The sequence below is a fragment of the Lates calcarifer genome, linkage group LG19, assembly GCF_001640805.2.
Source record: "Lates calcarifer isolate ASB-BC8 linkage group LG19, TLL_Latcal_v3, whole genome shotgun sequence".
Taxonomy (NCBI): Eukaryota; Metazoa; Chordata; class Actinopteri; family Centropomidae; genus Lates; species Lates calcarifer.
The window spans coordinates 15,402,304-15,415,873 of record NC_066851.1 but is presented as its reverse complement, the minus strand read 5'-3'; the positions used below and the strand labels follow the sequence as shown (position 1 = coordinate 15,415,873).

Below are 13,570 nucleotides of genomic sequence, written 5' to 3'. Positions count from 1 at the left end.
CCGCCCCCGGGATGCCAAATAACCAATCACCCGCTGGTATACTCAGCTCCGGTGGATTAATCTACCAATCAACGCGCTCCTCAAACAAAAGTCACATCTTCAACTTCCTAGCGGGAAGCAGCTATCGGGAACTGTCCATAGGCAGCAGGAATCACTGGTAAACAAACCTTTTACGTATTATTTATCGATCTACAGTGATATTTGATAATGTGTTGCATTTAAATAATCACACAGCAGTCCTTCAGAGAGAGGAAACATCATGTTTTATGTCATCAGATGCTTTTAGTTTTTCGCGTTAGCCACAACATTAAGCTAAGTTTGATTAGCAGTGTGAGTGCAGCTGTTTTTGACAGCTGTCAGCCACCTGGCACGTTGTTTGCCTCTCAAACTCTCTCTTCCTTGTTCGTACAGGTAGATACAGCAGCCGATCACAGGAAGATGAAGCTGCCCCGAGCTGAATATAAGGAGATCGTGAGGTGGACTGAACATCTGAGACCCACCCGCCAATGTATGAAGATGCTCAAGGAAAGGTTCCCAAAGTAAGTGGTTACACACTGAACTCTTACTCTTACTCTTACTTATTTCGTTAGCTTTCGCTTACATATAAGAATTTATTGTGTAGATGCCTCTGTACATATGTGCTAAAGTGCAACAGAGTGACAAGACCAAACTGCTGAGCATGAGAATCTTTTACCAAATATTGTACATTATCAATCAGTGAGTGATGTCCAAAATGTGCACAACATGATGTGTTCAGTTAATATGAGATATAATTTATATACATGAGAGCAAGATAAAGTATATTCAGTGATGACTGTCCATATCCATCAACTCCCCACAGCAAGATCACTTATTCCTGTGTCTCTTTTTATCTTCTATTATTAAATATTCACAGTCCCATTTAATTCTCTTGTTATGATCACTAATTAATTCTGCACAGGTTTCTGCAGAGGCTTCCACCACAGCATTAGCCAGTGTTTTGCCATGCAGCGCCTGCACATCCAGAAATCGAAGAGAGAGGTTAATGGTTGTGTTTGCCTTTCTCCTTGACACTGAGGGCCCTCACTTTATTGAACGTAACATGTGTAATCCCCCAAGGCCACCAGGACACCACGGCTGATCCCGTAGAGGTCACTTACAAAGTCGCATGTATTTGGAGCTTCCTACCTCCATTGTGCCCTAATCACCAATCTAGAAGAAGGTATCAGGTCCCCAAAGGGGACTTAGCGGAGCTTGAGCTTACCTTTGTTCTCAGTGTCAGCATTTTACGAAATATGTCATATGTATAAAGTGCATCCAATATCCTGTATGTTTAGGCCCCAACACTAGGAGACCTTTCTCATATTTATTTTGAGTTTCTTTTCCATTTTGGTTTCCCAACTCAAACTGTCTTTAACAAACAGTTCAAATGCCAATTTTTCGAAAAGTGGTACTGGTGGGTGTAATAATTAAAGGAAAACATTGGACCGTTTTCATTCCAATAATTCTGCACGATTTCTCTCCCCCGGAGGTGCCGGCTCTTTTGTTTAGTCTTGCTGGTTATTGTTATTATTTCGTTCACCATAACCAATCTTGGGGAGGCCCTTGCTCTTTAAAATCCCTGAGTCTCGTCACTGGGCCTGACAGACAGGCATGGCAGCAGTGTTTTCACAGCCTGCGAAATTATTCTGGTTGTCCAATCAGCTGAGCTGGGCTCTGGAGGGTTAGTGATTGGACTGGCAGGAAATCAGGCTCTTAAGACATAACATATCGACTAGGCCATCCATCATCTCTTAGCATGCGCTCAGGCACGGCAGTCAGCCACCCCCGCCCCACACCCCTCCTGTCCCCTCGGACTGTGTGGGAGCCCTGCCACTGCGTAAATATTGGCCAGGCTGGAGCTGGCAGAGGGGGGGCTGGTGGAGGGAGGGGGGGGGTTAGGGGTTTGTTGTGGACAGCCCTGCACTGAAGGGGTGGGCAGAAGATTGGTTGGGTTATAATAGTCACAGATATAGAAAAGACAGGTGCCTGGATTTCAAATAATTTCACATCGCACTAGATTATTTCCAAATGATGCAAGAAATGTTGAACTGTAGATTCATGTGTTGTCTACCAGTGTCATGGTAGAGGGTGTGGTAGTTTTTTCAGGGTCATGTGCCATATTCTGTGGTAGAGGACACCTATTATTTTTAAAATTGATATATTTTATAATATTTGTAGGTTTTTTTTCAATATTTTTATCTTAACTTTTTTACACTTACATCTGTCCACTCATTATCGGGAAATGTTGTTGCTGATCGTATTGAAAGTTAGGGCCACACTATAATTCAGTGTCATCTATTATTGACTTTAAGTGAAATAATAATGCAATGATATAATGGTACTGTGTGATCATTTTATGGAATTCTGTAGAGTAAATGAAAGTTTTTGAGCAAATTGTAATTAAAAAGCAATAATAAAAGAAGTTATTGCTGCATATTATATATGCAAAGACCCGTCTGGTGTTGATATATTTATGCATCACATCATTATTTGAGCATCAGTTTCATTTTATGTGATATAGACATATATATATATATATATATATATATATATATATATATATATATCAGAAAAATACATATTTTTAATTTGATTTTATTTTTTATTACATTTTTGGGGTATTAAAACAATTTTTGGTTCCAGCGATGTGCACCAATAGCCATGATCCTTAAATGCTGTATTGAGCACAAAACCATTTTGTAATCATTGCTTTTGATTAGGGGCTCAAAGGGAGGAAAATTTAAACTTGGGACAAAATGATTGTTATAGACCATTTCAAGGTAATTTCCACGGAACGTCTGTCAGTCTTTCTGTTGTGCTATGAGTATGGGTGGTGGGAGGAGAGAGGGAGGGTCCTATAGACAGATAGAAAGAGAAAGATTGTGATGTGGAGTCCCTCATCTGTAACGGCTGCATAACACAGATGTTGGGAGTCATCTGTCAGCCTGGCCTCTCTTGCCGGGCCCGAGCTGCTCTGGGGGGAAAAGAATTGGACACGGTGCTGTCACTTTTTACCCCCACTCACAATGGAGGGACATGCAAATATCAACCCCCATTCTTGCCCTTTCTTCCTTGCCCTCCTCTTAGCCAGTCGTGGTGTCCTGTCTAGTATCTGGACCATGGCTAGGCATGGAGGGGGTGCAGGGTGGGGTGTGAGCGGGAGGGGGGCCTCACCGCAGGCCGGTGCGGGGAGAAATGTGACATCAGTCCCATCAGGTCCTTCTCTTGCCACGTATTAGAATTGGAAATGATGGGCTGCTCTCTGAGGCCTTGCCTGGCTTCCCCTGGGTCTAGAGGGGACCCCAGTCCTTCCACCCTTTTGTCCCCAGAGAGAGTCTGTGTAAGGAGGGCGAGAAAAAGAGGGAGGGAATGTGAGAGTCCTCTGTGTCCTTCTGTGCTATATTATGAATGAATTTGGATGTAATGATTACCCCTCCCTCTCTCTTTTTAAAATGCCATTCAGCTCACACCTCATATGGCTTTCAAAGTTGGAGAGTGCACAGAAAGGGGCAGATGCCTATGTTTTGGAAAATGCTTAAAAAACAAAGTGTGAAGCATCCCTCCCCTCTAAACACAACCACTGCCTCTCTCTCTCTCTCTCTCTCTATTTTACTCTCACACGCACACACACGTACATACAGCTCCCTGGTGAGGAGTCCCTGAACGTTTTTCGAATCGGGCCCTAATGTGCCGTTTTCATCAGCACTGAGGCGGGCTGCAATATGGTGCTGGGGCTCGCTCTGGGAATATGAATGTTGATTAAGCATGCGTTCAGCCTTTTGAAATTCTGAAGAAGTGTCAGAATAATGGATGTTGAGCAAATGTCAAGCATTTGTTAATTTCTCTGTTATTTGGGGTTTATCTAGCATGATCTTTGGAGGGAAAGCGTGGGGCAGGGTTGTTGTGGCATGTGCCATTGATATGGTGATTTCTTGGCTACAGACACTTTGTTTTTGATGGTAATATCTCGGCTCAGGACGAAGCTTGGGGAGTTGCTCATTGATTATTTATTGTGGCGGTAGTGCTGATCTCTCTTTTTTAACACGCTGGTTAAACCTAAGGATTTGGTAACAGGCACGATGCATTAAACTAGCAGGCTCTTTATACCTTTAGTTTGAACTTTTTAGCTCGGGAATTCAACAAAAGATTTTTTAAAAATTTCTATCATTCCTTTCTATCAGCCTGTTTTTTACAATGTAGAGCAACGTTTACATTTACAGTTGTAGTTTTTACCTTTTTAAGACTTAACCTGTTACAGTTGCAAATGACCAAGATACCCTAATAACTTGTCAGTATAAGAAGATTAAGAATCTTTGTATAGTTTAATTAAATAAGCACAAATAAAGTTTCAAATCATAAAATGTATCAGCCTTCATCAAGTTGTCCAACCACTGGTTGCCCACTTGCTCAGCTGAAAATTCACACTTTTATTTTCAAACCTTTGCTAAAGCTCACCTGGATCAAGGTTTTAAAAAAGGTAAACAAATGCCTTTTCATAAGACAAGGGGGATCCCAGTTCTAGATTTAACTCTTATTTCCACATGGAATCAACTGAGTTGCACTGTTGCAGTTCTCGTGAAGGTAGAATTCCACAGCTATTTTATAGCCTGGAAGTGGCAATGACATTATCCAGAGACTGATGTAGTGCAGAGCCTGTGGGGGCAGCCCCAGCGGCCTCCAGCACACGGCCTCGCACTTCTGGCTGCCCATATTGAACAAAACGCAAACTGGCAGTTGGGGCTTAAGGGTACAACCCTTGAAGGCTGAGAGGCTGGCAAACTAATTCCACAGCTTTATGTGGTTAGATGAGCATTGGACGGGTGAAGGGATGAATGAAGTGTAAGCAGAGAGGAGAGATGTAGAAAGAGGAGAAGCTGTGCTGAGTTTACAACTTCATGTCAGGCTAAGGAGTTCATGAATAATAGATGCAATCAATTACTTGATTAGGAAGCACAGGAATGACTACATCCTCCTCATATCGTAGGGATGTTGTCCAAGCACACACTATAGATTGTAAAGCCTTTTTGCCTCATTGGGCTAAAAACACTGAGGTAAGCAACCCGTTGCTCAAGTAAGGTGTGGCTTATAGTGATTCTAAGGGACACTATATTGGTTAAAGAAGGTTCAAAACTATTGAATCGCTAGACAGAATAAGATGTTTGAATTAGCAGATGTAAATTATTGACACAGGAATATAAGCTGTTGTGAGTAAGGCCAACATATTGTTTGCTGTACTTGATGTAACATCAATGCCGTCCCTCAACTCCCAGAGCCATACACATACAAAGGGAAACCTACAGCAGAGAGTAGCGCAGTTCAGCCAGCAAGCTATGGTAGAGTCTCTTGCCCCAGGTTCTCTTTGCATACTGGGATCAGTTGCAAAAGAAGAATGAAACAAATTGTCCAGAATGTTACAAGTTCCTCTAGCCATGCTTGGGGGACTAGGCAATTGGTCAGCGTAATGTGTTTCTTTGCCAGACGAGTGGACGCTTGCAACTTGACGGATAACACGGACCTCATTCTCAATTTTCCATGAGTGTCTGCAGAAACAGCAATGACAATAATTACACTATAACAATGGCAACACACCATAACAGTTATACAGAGTTTCGTCACAGGCAGAGCCTTGAAGATCCCAAGCTTTCAGGAGGAATCACAATTAGGGTGGTGATTGGTGGGATCTTTCCCGCTCTTTTTGCCACCATTATATAATAGTTGTGACATCTCAGGGCACCTCAGCAGACAGAAATTTTAAAGATTGTAATAAAGTGAAGGGGGCTGGGTAGGGGTCATATTTTTCATCTATTAGGACAATAGTAGGCAGTGAGATGCCCTGTTGTGCTTCTGCTAAAGCCATTTCTGAGCACAGTCCCCCGCAGGCTTTTCAGGTTTTCTGTGGCCTTCCGCAGAGAGATTTGGGGGGTGGGGGGGCAGGGGCACTCTCACTAAATGTAGTGGAATGCACTTGGTGTACGGCTTTTGGTATATCCTTCCTCAGTTATTTAAAAAAAAGCTAAACTACTGATTTGTCATACCTTACATGCAAAAAATAAAAATCACAATAACAACTGAAATAATAATAAATTTCTATAACTACATTTAATACTATACATGATTGCTGTTGCATTGATTGTAACAGAACACAGGGTTTACTGTTGTTTTGCAGGAAAAAAGTAAAAACTAATTTGAACTGTAAACACGTGTGCTCATTGAGCAAGTATTTGTTTGGAGCTGACATGACACACTGAGATTTGTGTTTGTTTCTATCTCTTGTCAAAATATATCACATTTATACATTAACTCATAAAGATTTTTTTTTCCTGCACATTTGTTTTGCTGCTGATGATGGTAGGCTTAGCTGAGAAACAGATGTTAGCATTTTGCCTATCAGCATGTGTAATTAGCAGCATTTGCATATCCAGAGTGTTTAACCCACATTCAGCTGTTTTCCACTTTATAAAATATTGATCTATAGGAAAGTAAATGCTTAATATGTTATTGTCAGCAGTCTTGCTTGAAGCCCTTAGATGAGATATATTGTAAATACTAACTATGCTAAGAAGGTATTAGGTAATAATTATGGTAATAGAGATATAGATAACAATACGAAAGGGTTTAAAACCAAGCAGCATTTCCATACACTTTGTGAAAGTGAATCATTTCATCCATGTCATTCCCTTCTCAAAATAGCTTCATCGCCATTAGTAAAAATATGTGCTATGCCTCAATTAGCCAGTTCCATGCCCCGAAGAGTCGCACCATGCAACACTCTCTGCATGCAGATCCACCAAATGCTAAGTACTGTCACAGCATATGATACCAATGCCATTAGCCAGGTGGCTTTCATTACCTAAATTACAGCTATTGTTTATAATTAATTATTTGTAAATAGGAATATTCTGAATATAATTGATAGCTTGAATTTCTCCCATCGCCTATTAATTAGGTTGATGGGATTTTCTAGGCTTTTGCACTAGGCTTTTTTTTCTCTGTATGCTTAAGACACTGATACACTCTGAGTGTACAGGGAGATAAGGCAATTCAACACTGAAACTTAAATTTGTCAGATTCATAACCAGTGGATAGCCTAGCTTAATAGAGCCTAAAGCACTGACCAGACAGGCATACCAGCTCAGTGACAAAGTGAAAGTCCCTAATTGTTTTTAATTTAATCTGCTGCTTTACTATTTTGGGTGCCAGTGCATATTAATGCTCCAGTCTTATGTTGTAAGGAAGGGTAATTAGGTTGAGAGTGAATGATTCCCTAACCACTGCTTCTGTCTCCCAGCCTTCTGTTTCCCCATGTTCTAAATTATATCCAATAGGGAGGGATTTTTATTTTTTTCTGCTTCTCACATAAAGGTCAATGTAAGGATGTGCTGCAGTGTCACAGACTCTTTTTGAAATGAATTTTCAAAGGTATTTTGCTGTGATAAATTTCAATAACAACAGAACTGGTAAGCTTCACTAATTTCTAAAATACAACCAAGTAGTTAAAGTAAGTAGGACTTGTTTACCTTGATATTTTTCCAATGCACTAAAAAATACTCCTCTCATCCTTGGTTATAGCTGTGATCTAACTGTTATTTTAAGCAAATGACATCAATATAACCCTCTCCTTTTAGTCTTTTTTGGTTCATTTTTCAGATGTAAACAAATCACCAACAGTCAGCTATTGTAGCGTGTCATATCATAACATTATAAAATGTTTTATGCATAAACTAATCCCTCTGCTGCTCTCATCATGTGCACAAATCTGAATAAAATACTCAACATTAGCTTTCTTTTTTGGTCATGGAATAGTTTTTGGTATCAGTTTATTTTTATAGAGCTAGGATTGAATCCCTCAAATGCTGGCATTATGAGTTAAGGAGGTGGATATATTACAGTGAAAATGTAATGCTACTGTTCAGCAGGCAGATCAGATCCCCGTTGTAACACTGCACTTGGCTCCATATTTTAGCATGAAGTGAGCATACTGTGCCCAGGAGAGCACAGGTTGGATATACATTAATGTAAAGCCTGCAATAACTTACTATTAATGTCTGTCAAATGGAAAAAGGGGCATTATACAATATGAGCCAAGTGTAAAACTTGACAGACTCTATAAAATGCAGACAACTCTTGGTTCGGATCCAGGTATCTGCACCCATCTCTTTACATTGCCCTCATTTTTTATTTTCTTAAAATCTCCAAATACTTGTTTTGGTGGATCACTTATTTTCCAGCCGTTGAGTTGCAGTTTTTATCTCAAAAAAACTGATTGACAATGGAAAGAAAAACAAAAGTCCCCAAAGTTTTTAGTGTTTTTGTAACAGATATGTTTTCCCAGATATTAAGAGCAGTTTATGTCCCTTTAAAGTTAACAGGGTATAGATTTAGCAATTAGGCAGTAATCATGCTCATTATAGAGAGTAATCCATTTAAAGCCTAACAGATGTCTGTTCCAACGGGGGGATCGCAATGGTCCCATGCCAACAATAAGGCTATAATGTTGTTGAAATGCTCAGGTGCAAGGTTGAAGTGTGGAAGAAATTTTTTTCTCCTCTCTTAAGTGTCCACATGTTGACAGTTGACCGTTTAATGGCCCACTTAATTGCAGTGGCCCCTTCGTCCCCAAGCATCATTGTAAATTAATGCTGAGGTGGCAATGTTTTTTTTTTTTTTTTTTTTTTTCTGAGTGTTTCCCCCTCTCTTTTCCTTCACTTCAAACATTTGGTCCTCCTCTTTTGTGACTGTAACTTTGTAGTTGACGAGACTCATCTGTGTGATGGGTTGAGAGCCCCTGAGAGTTTGAATATTTGAGAATTAGCTGTTCTCCAGCCAGAGCAGTAAAACTGTTTTAAATCTAGCATCTGGAGAACCCAAGATGACGTCTTTGGTGGCGTAAGTCATTATAAAGTGCTAAACTATTCCAGTGGTTGAAATGCTTTTATGAAGATATGGTCACAGGCTGAGACTCCAGACGGAAATCAGTGTTTGAGATTCCTTTGGCTTTGTTTACATGTCACATGGTTATTTCATGGTTTATAGTGATTGATGTTGAAGGCCTACGTGGACTCAATATTTCAATGCAGATTGGAGGCATCGGCTTCTCATCAGTATTTACATACCATTCTCAGGTGACTTGTAACGAAAAGTCCATTAAATTTAACAATCAAGTGTACTGAGAGCAGTACACGGAGACACAGAACCACTGGAGACCATCACAGAGCAGTTTGTATATGTGTGTGTGTGTGTGCATGCTTTTACTGCATTCATATGTTGGGTTTTTTTTTTTTTTTTTTTTTTTTTGATATGCAGGGTGGAGGTGTGTACCATCCAATTAGAGTAATATCTGTCACCACTTTAAATATCTTCAACTCAAAGGATGCTGTGGGGGTTGGGGGGTGGAGGGGTATCGAGGGGGCTGTGATTCCCTGTCGGAGCTGCCTGTTTTCGAGGTTTGCCTCTCTGCCAGGTGTTTGACATTGACTGGAGCTGGAGATGAATGTAGCTTATGGCAACCCATGGAATTGACCGACTCCTGGGAGTCCCAGCTTCCTGCAGTGAAAGTTTCCATTTTCAAAGCCCATCAGTTGCAGTGGGAGGGCTCCCGAACGGCCCATATGCCAGCACTGACAGTGAAGCAGGAAAACTTTCTCCTATCTGTGTATTGCTACAGCGCTCACACAAACAAATACAGACACTCACAGCGGTCATATCCGTTGCAAAGAAACATCCACCGACGCAGGGAGTGTAATTGCCAGTGAAAGCAGTGTTTCCCCTCAGCGAATGGACTTGAACCCTATCAATTATTTCCATGAATGTCATTCATTTCCCTCCAATTTTTACAGGTTTAGTTTGCCTATGCATTCTTGCCTTTGCAGCAGCAGAAACTGCACTTCCAACTAAGAACTATTTAGCTTCCAGCGCTCTTACAGACGAGATAGGGGTTAGAAGAAGATGGTATGTATGAATGAGTGAAAGGAGGAAAAAAAAAGAGGCTATATTTTTCTCATCTCTCATACCACACACACAACTTCCCCCTTTCTCATACCCCCACGCCATCGTGGCAGGAATCCTTTGTCAGAGGTGTTCATCTGGAACAACTTTGCCACACTTGTTTTCATGTTCTTTTAGATTACAGGGCAGCTGGCCCCAGCTTTGAAGCTCCCCCTCTCCCTTTGTCTCTGTGCAATGCACTCTGGTAATTAACTTTGTCCTTCTTTTATTTGTTCCAGTCACTCGCAGTCCACTCTTCTGAGCATCTTCTCCCTGGAGTACCAGGTTAGAAGTTTTCTTCCTTTGTGAGCCCTGACAGGTGCCTAATTGAATGATGAATGTCCCTTTATTTCTTTGTAATTGAACTGCCAGCTCTCTGATTGGTTTGGAGGATGCCCCCCCCTCTCACCATAGCCCCCTTTTATTTCACCCCCCTCCACCTCCATCCCGCCTCCTCCTCCTCACGTTCACGTTGAGGGCCCTTGCCTGCCTGAGCCTCAGTGGATGTCTGCCAAGCCTTCCCATCCATCTGTCTAATAACATCTAGCCCCTGCTTATTTGGTGGACCTGTAATAAATTATGCTAAACCATTATTATTCTGACAATAATAATTTCCCCGTGTAGTGCGGCTGCGTGTGCTAAATGTTTGCTGACTCGCACTGTCACTGCTGCTTTCCACGGCTGACAGCGGATGATGATAAATGGCCACTGCCGCCAGTGGCAGAAGGCAGCACAGGCAGAAAATGGAGTCATTTATCATCCCCCTGACAGGTGTCAGTCACACTGCCTGTCTCCGTGGAATTACGTTTTTTTTTTTCCTTGTGTGTAGTAGTTTTTAAATAAGTTGTTTTTTAACCAATGCTCTTCCTCTTTTATCCCCTGTCCTCCTCCTTCTCAGAGAAGACGGCAATTGAATTGCATGGAAATGTCAGGGTGTGGAATGTGGAATAGGGTCATTGTTTGATCGAAAAAGGGGAAATGAATACAAGATTTGAGTGGAAGCGGGGGTGGGGGTGGGGGGGTTTGAACAAGGTTGCCTTGGCACACTTTGACCCCCAGCAAACTCATTGAAATTAAATTACTGTGACCCAAGATCTCTTGCACTTGTTCATATACAATAGAGTATGAAAAAGGAGCCAAGGCTGAACAAGTGCATTTGGGACTAGAAAGATTTAAAAAGTTTGCCTCTTAATGAATAGTATTGTGTGGAAATCATCAATGTTATGTAATAATAATAATAACAACAATAATAAGTATTATTCTTATTACATGTGTGATCTCTTTGTGACAGAAACGAACCAAAAGAACAATCTCAAGACACCATGCCCCAGATGTTATTGAAAGCCACTACCAAAGGTGCTATATTACTTTGTACTGTATTACTTTATTGCTTTTCTCTCTTCTGTCTAGTACCCTGTGTTTATCTTCCTCTCATCTCTATCACTGTTTTCCTTTTCTTTTTATCTGTCTCCCACTCTTGTGTGTTCTCTTTGTCTTCCCCGTTGTCTGAGTGTGGAAGGGACTTGCCAAAGTCACATGAGAGTAGGTGGGCCACCATGACAGATATAATCTCCTCCAAACAAATCACCACCCTCAGGATTCATTCCAGACCTCCACTTGCACCTGCTAAGCTAAAGCTCTGTTCTCCATGTCAAATTGAAAGCAGAAAAATAAATAAATAAACCAGCCATTGGACATTTGCCTTACACAGGCTTATGATGGGATGATTATCTGTAATTCAATGAATACGGATAAATTAAAAAAAGAAAAAACTGGCTGTGTGTGTGGGGGGTGGGGGGGGGCGCTTTGCATATTGCAATTAGCCTTTATCTAGCTTATTAGGCCATTGTTCTGGGGAAAACAAGGCTGGATAATGCACTTCTAATCCACTTACAACAACAAACCTCAGAGATGATCTGGGTAAGATCTGAGGGGAGCTGTAGTTTTAGCTGGCGAGGGAAAAAAGGCTTTTTGGGCGGCAGGGGTTAACTAACTATCATATGCTTGTCTGGCTTCAAGGAAATTTGAAGCCCTTCAAGCAGTGCTGTTTTAACCGCACTGAGCCTGCCATATGCCACCTAGGGCAAAGTCATCAGGGACATTAGCATGTCTTGGCTAGCCTGGTCTAGTCCCCTCTACCCTTCTGTCTGCCTTTGTGTGCCATGTTTTTTTTTTTCACTGCTGTTGTTCTTTGTTATAATGAAGGTATCTAAGTGAAGGCAAGGCACATCCCACTGCTCCCGTCCTGCTGGAGTTGGCCAATGAGGTAATGGCATAACCTTTAGTTTTTTTTCTCTTTTTTTAACCTTTGAAAAAACAATCTCCTCAATTGATGCTCACTTTTTTTTATAAATGGATAGATAGAAGTTGGCTGCAGGTTTTGATTCCCCTCCCCCGTCTGTTAGTCATTATCAAAATTGGTAAAATGGTCTGCTCCATTATCAATTATTTGATGTAATTAGCTCTCACCTCCATTAAGCAGATGTGAAAATACTTTTTGTGTTTTATTATGTAATTTTCCAAATTGCAGTTCAGTCAGAGTTGCCGCAAACTGCGGACAGGTGAGGACAGGGTCAGTGGTTAAATCCTCTCTTCATCACCTCATCAGTTGTTTACTTTAGGAGGTCAGTGTAGGATTTGCTCTCTGGTTGATGTAGTAACATTTGTAGACATACATATGATTATATGTGAACTTAAATCCAAGATATTCAGTGGTACAGAATTTAGATTCTAAGTACTGGGTGTTTGTGTGCTTGTTATAAAATGCCCTACTTCTTTAAGCACTTAAATTATTCACATTAGTAAAAAGTAATCAACTCAGCGGCCACTAGTGTTTCTTATATTTTGGACCTAGTCAGTAAATTATTATTTGTAATAGTGCCAAAGAATCAATCAGCAGTTCCTACTCAGTGAAGCTGAATTAGCTGAATTACTATAGAACTGATAAGGTACGTTTTAGATTATTACATGATTTTACATGATACTGAAATTCTGGCATTTTTTATTTTTTCATTTGAATACACTGTTAGCTTTGCACTTTCCTCTTATTTTCATTGTTAGAATGGGCTGCGTAACCTTTTTAAAACATTTGAATGCACATTTAAATTTTTATTGGTGCTTATGCCAGGCAAAGAGATTTGAGGGTTTCTTCATCTAAAATAAGAGTAGTTCATATGCATCAGTGGCACCTCAAAGCTAACTGCCATTATTCATTCTCCATTTAATTGACACATGATTTTTTTTTTTTCTCTAACGGATTAAATTCAGCTCAGAGATAACTGTCTATGAACCATTTAACTGTCATTTTAATATGCTACTTAACATTTAAACCAAGCACTCATGGTCTCCCAGATCGCTAATTGATGTAGTTTCATCCCTTTATGAGACAATATATCTCCAACAGAGGGAAATGATTAACAATGATGAAAATTGTGCATGGATTTCTTTTTTTGCCCCTAGAAGAAATCTATGACTGAGGGTTCTAAATTCAACATTGCTGGTTTTTTTCATGCATTATACAGGTTACTAACATATATACAGGCTTTAAAACAGGTGCAGTTATACT

General features: G+C 40.6%; 1 protein-coding gene across 1 annotated transcript in view; it reads left to right on the top strand.

The window, feature by feature from the left end:
* The first annotated feature begins 33 nt into the window (after window positions 1–33).
* The window catches only part of cdin1 (CDAN1 interacting nuclease 1), a 53,703-nt gene continuing 40,166 nt past the window's right edge, over window positions 34–13,570 (top strand). The window contains exons 1-5 of the mRNA XM_018663629.2: window positions 34–157; window positions 412–539; window positions 10,245–10,290; window positions 11,297–11,361; window positions 12,211–12,271. Coding sequence (XP_018519145.1) covers window positions 439–539; window positions 10,245–10,290; window positions 11,297–11,361; window positions 12,211–12,271 — 273 coding nt within the window. The 5' untranslated portion in view covers window positions 34–157; window positions 412–438. The remainder of the gene's footprint in view (window positions 158–411; window positions 540–10,244; window positions 10,291–11,296; window positions 11,362–12,210; window positions 12,272–13,570) is intronic.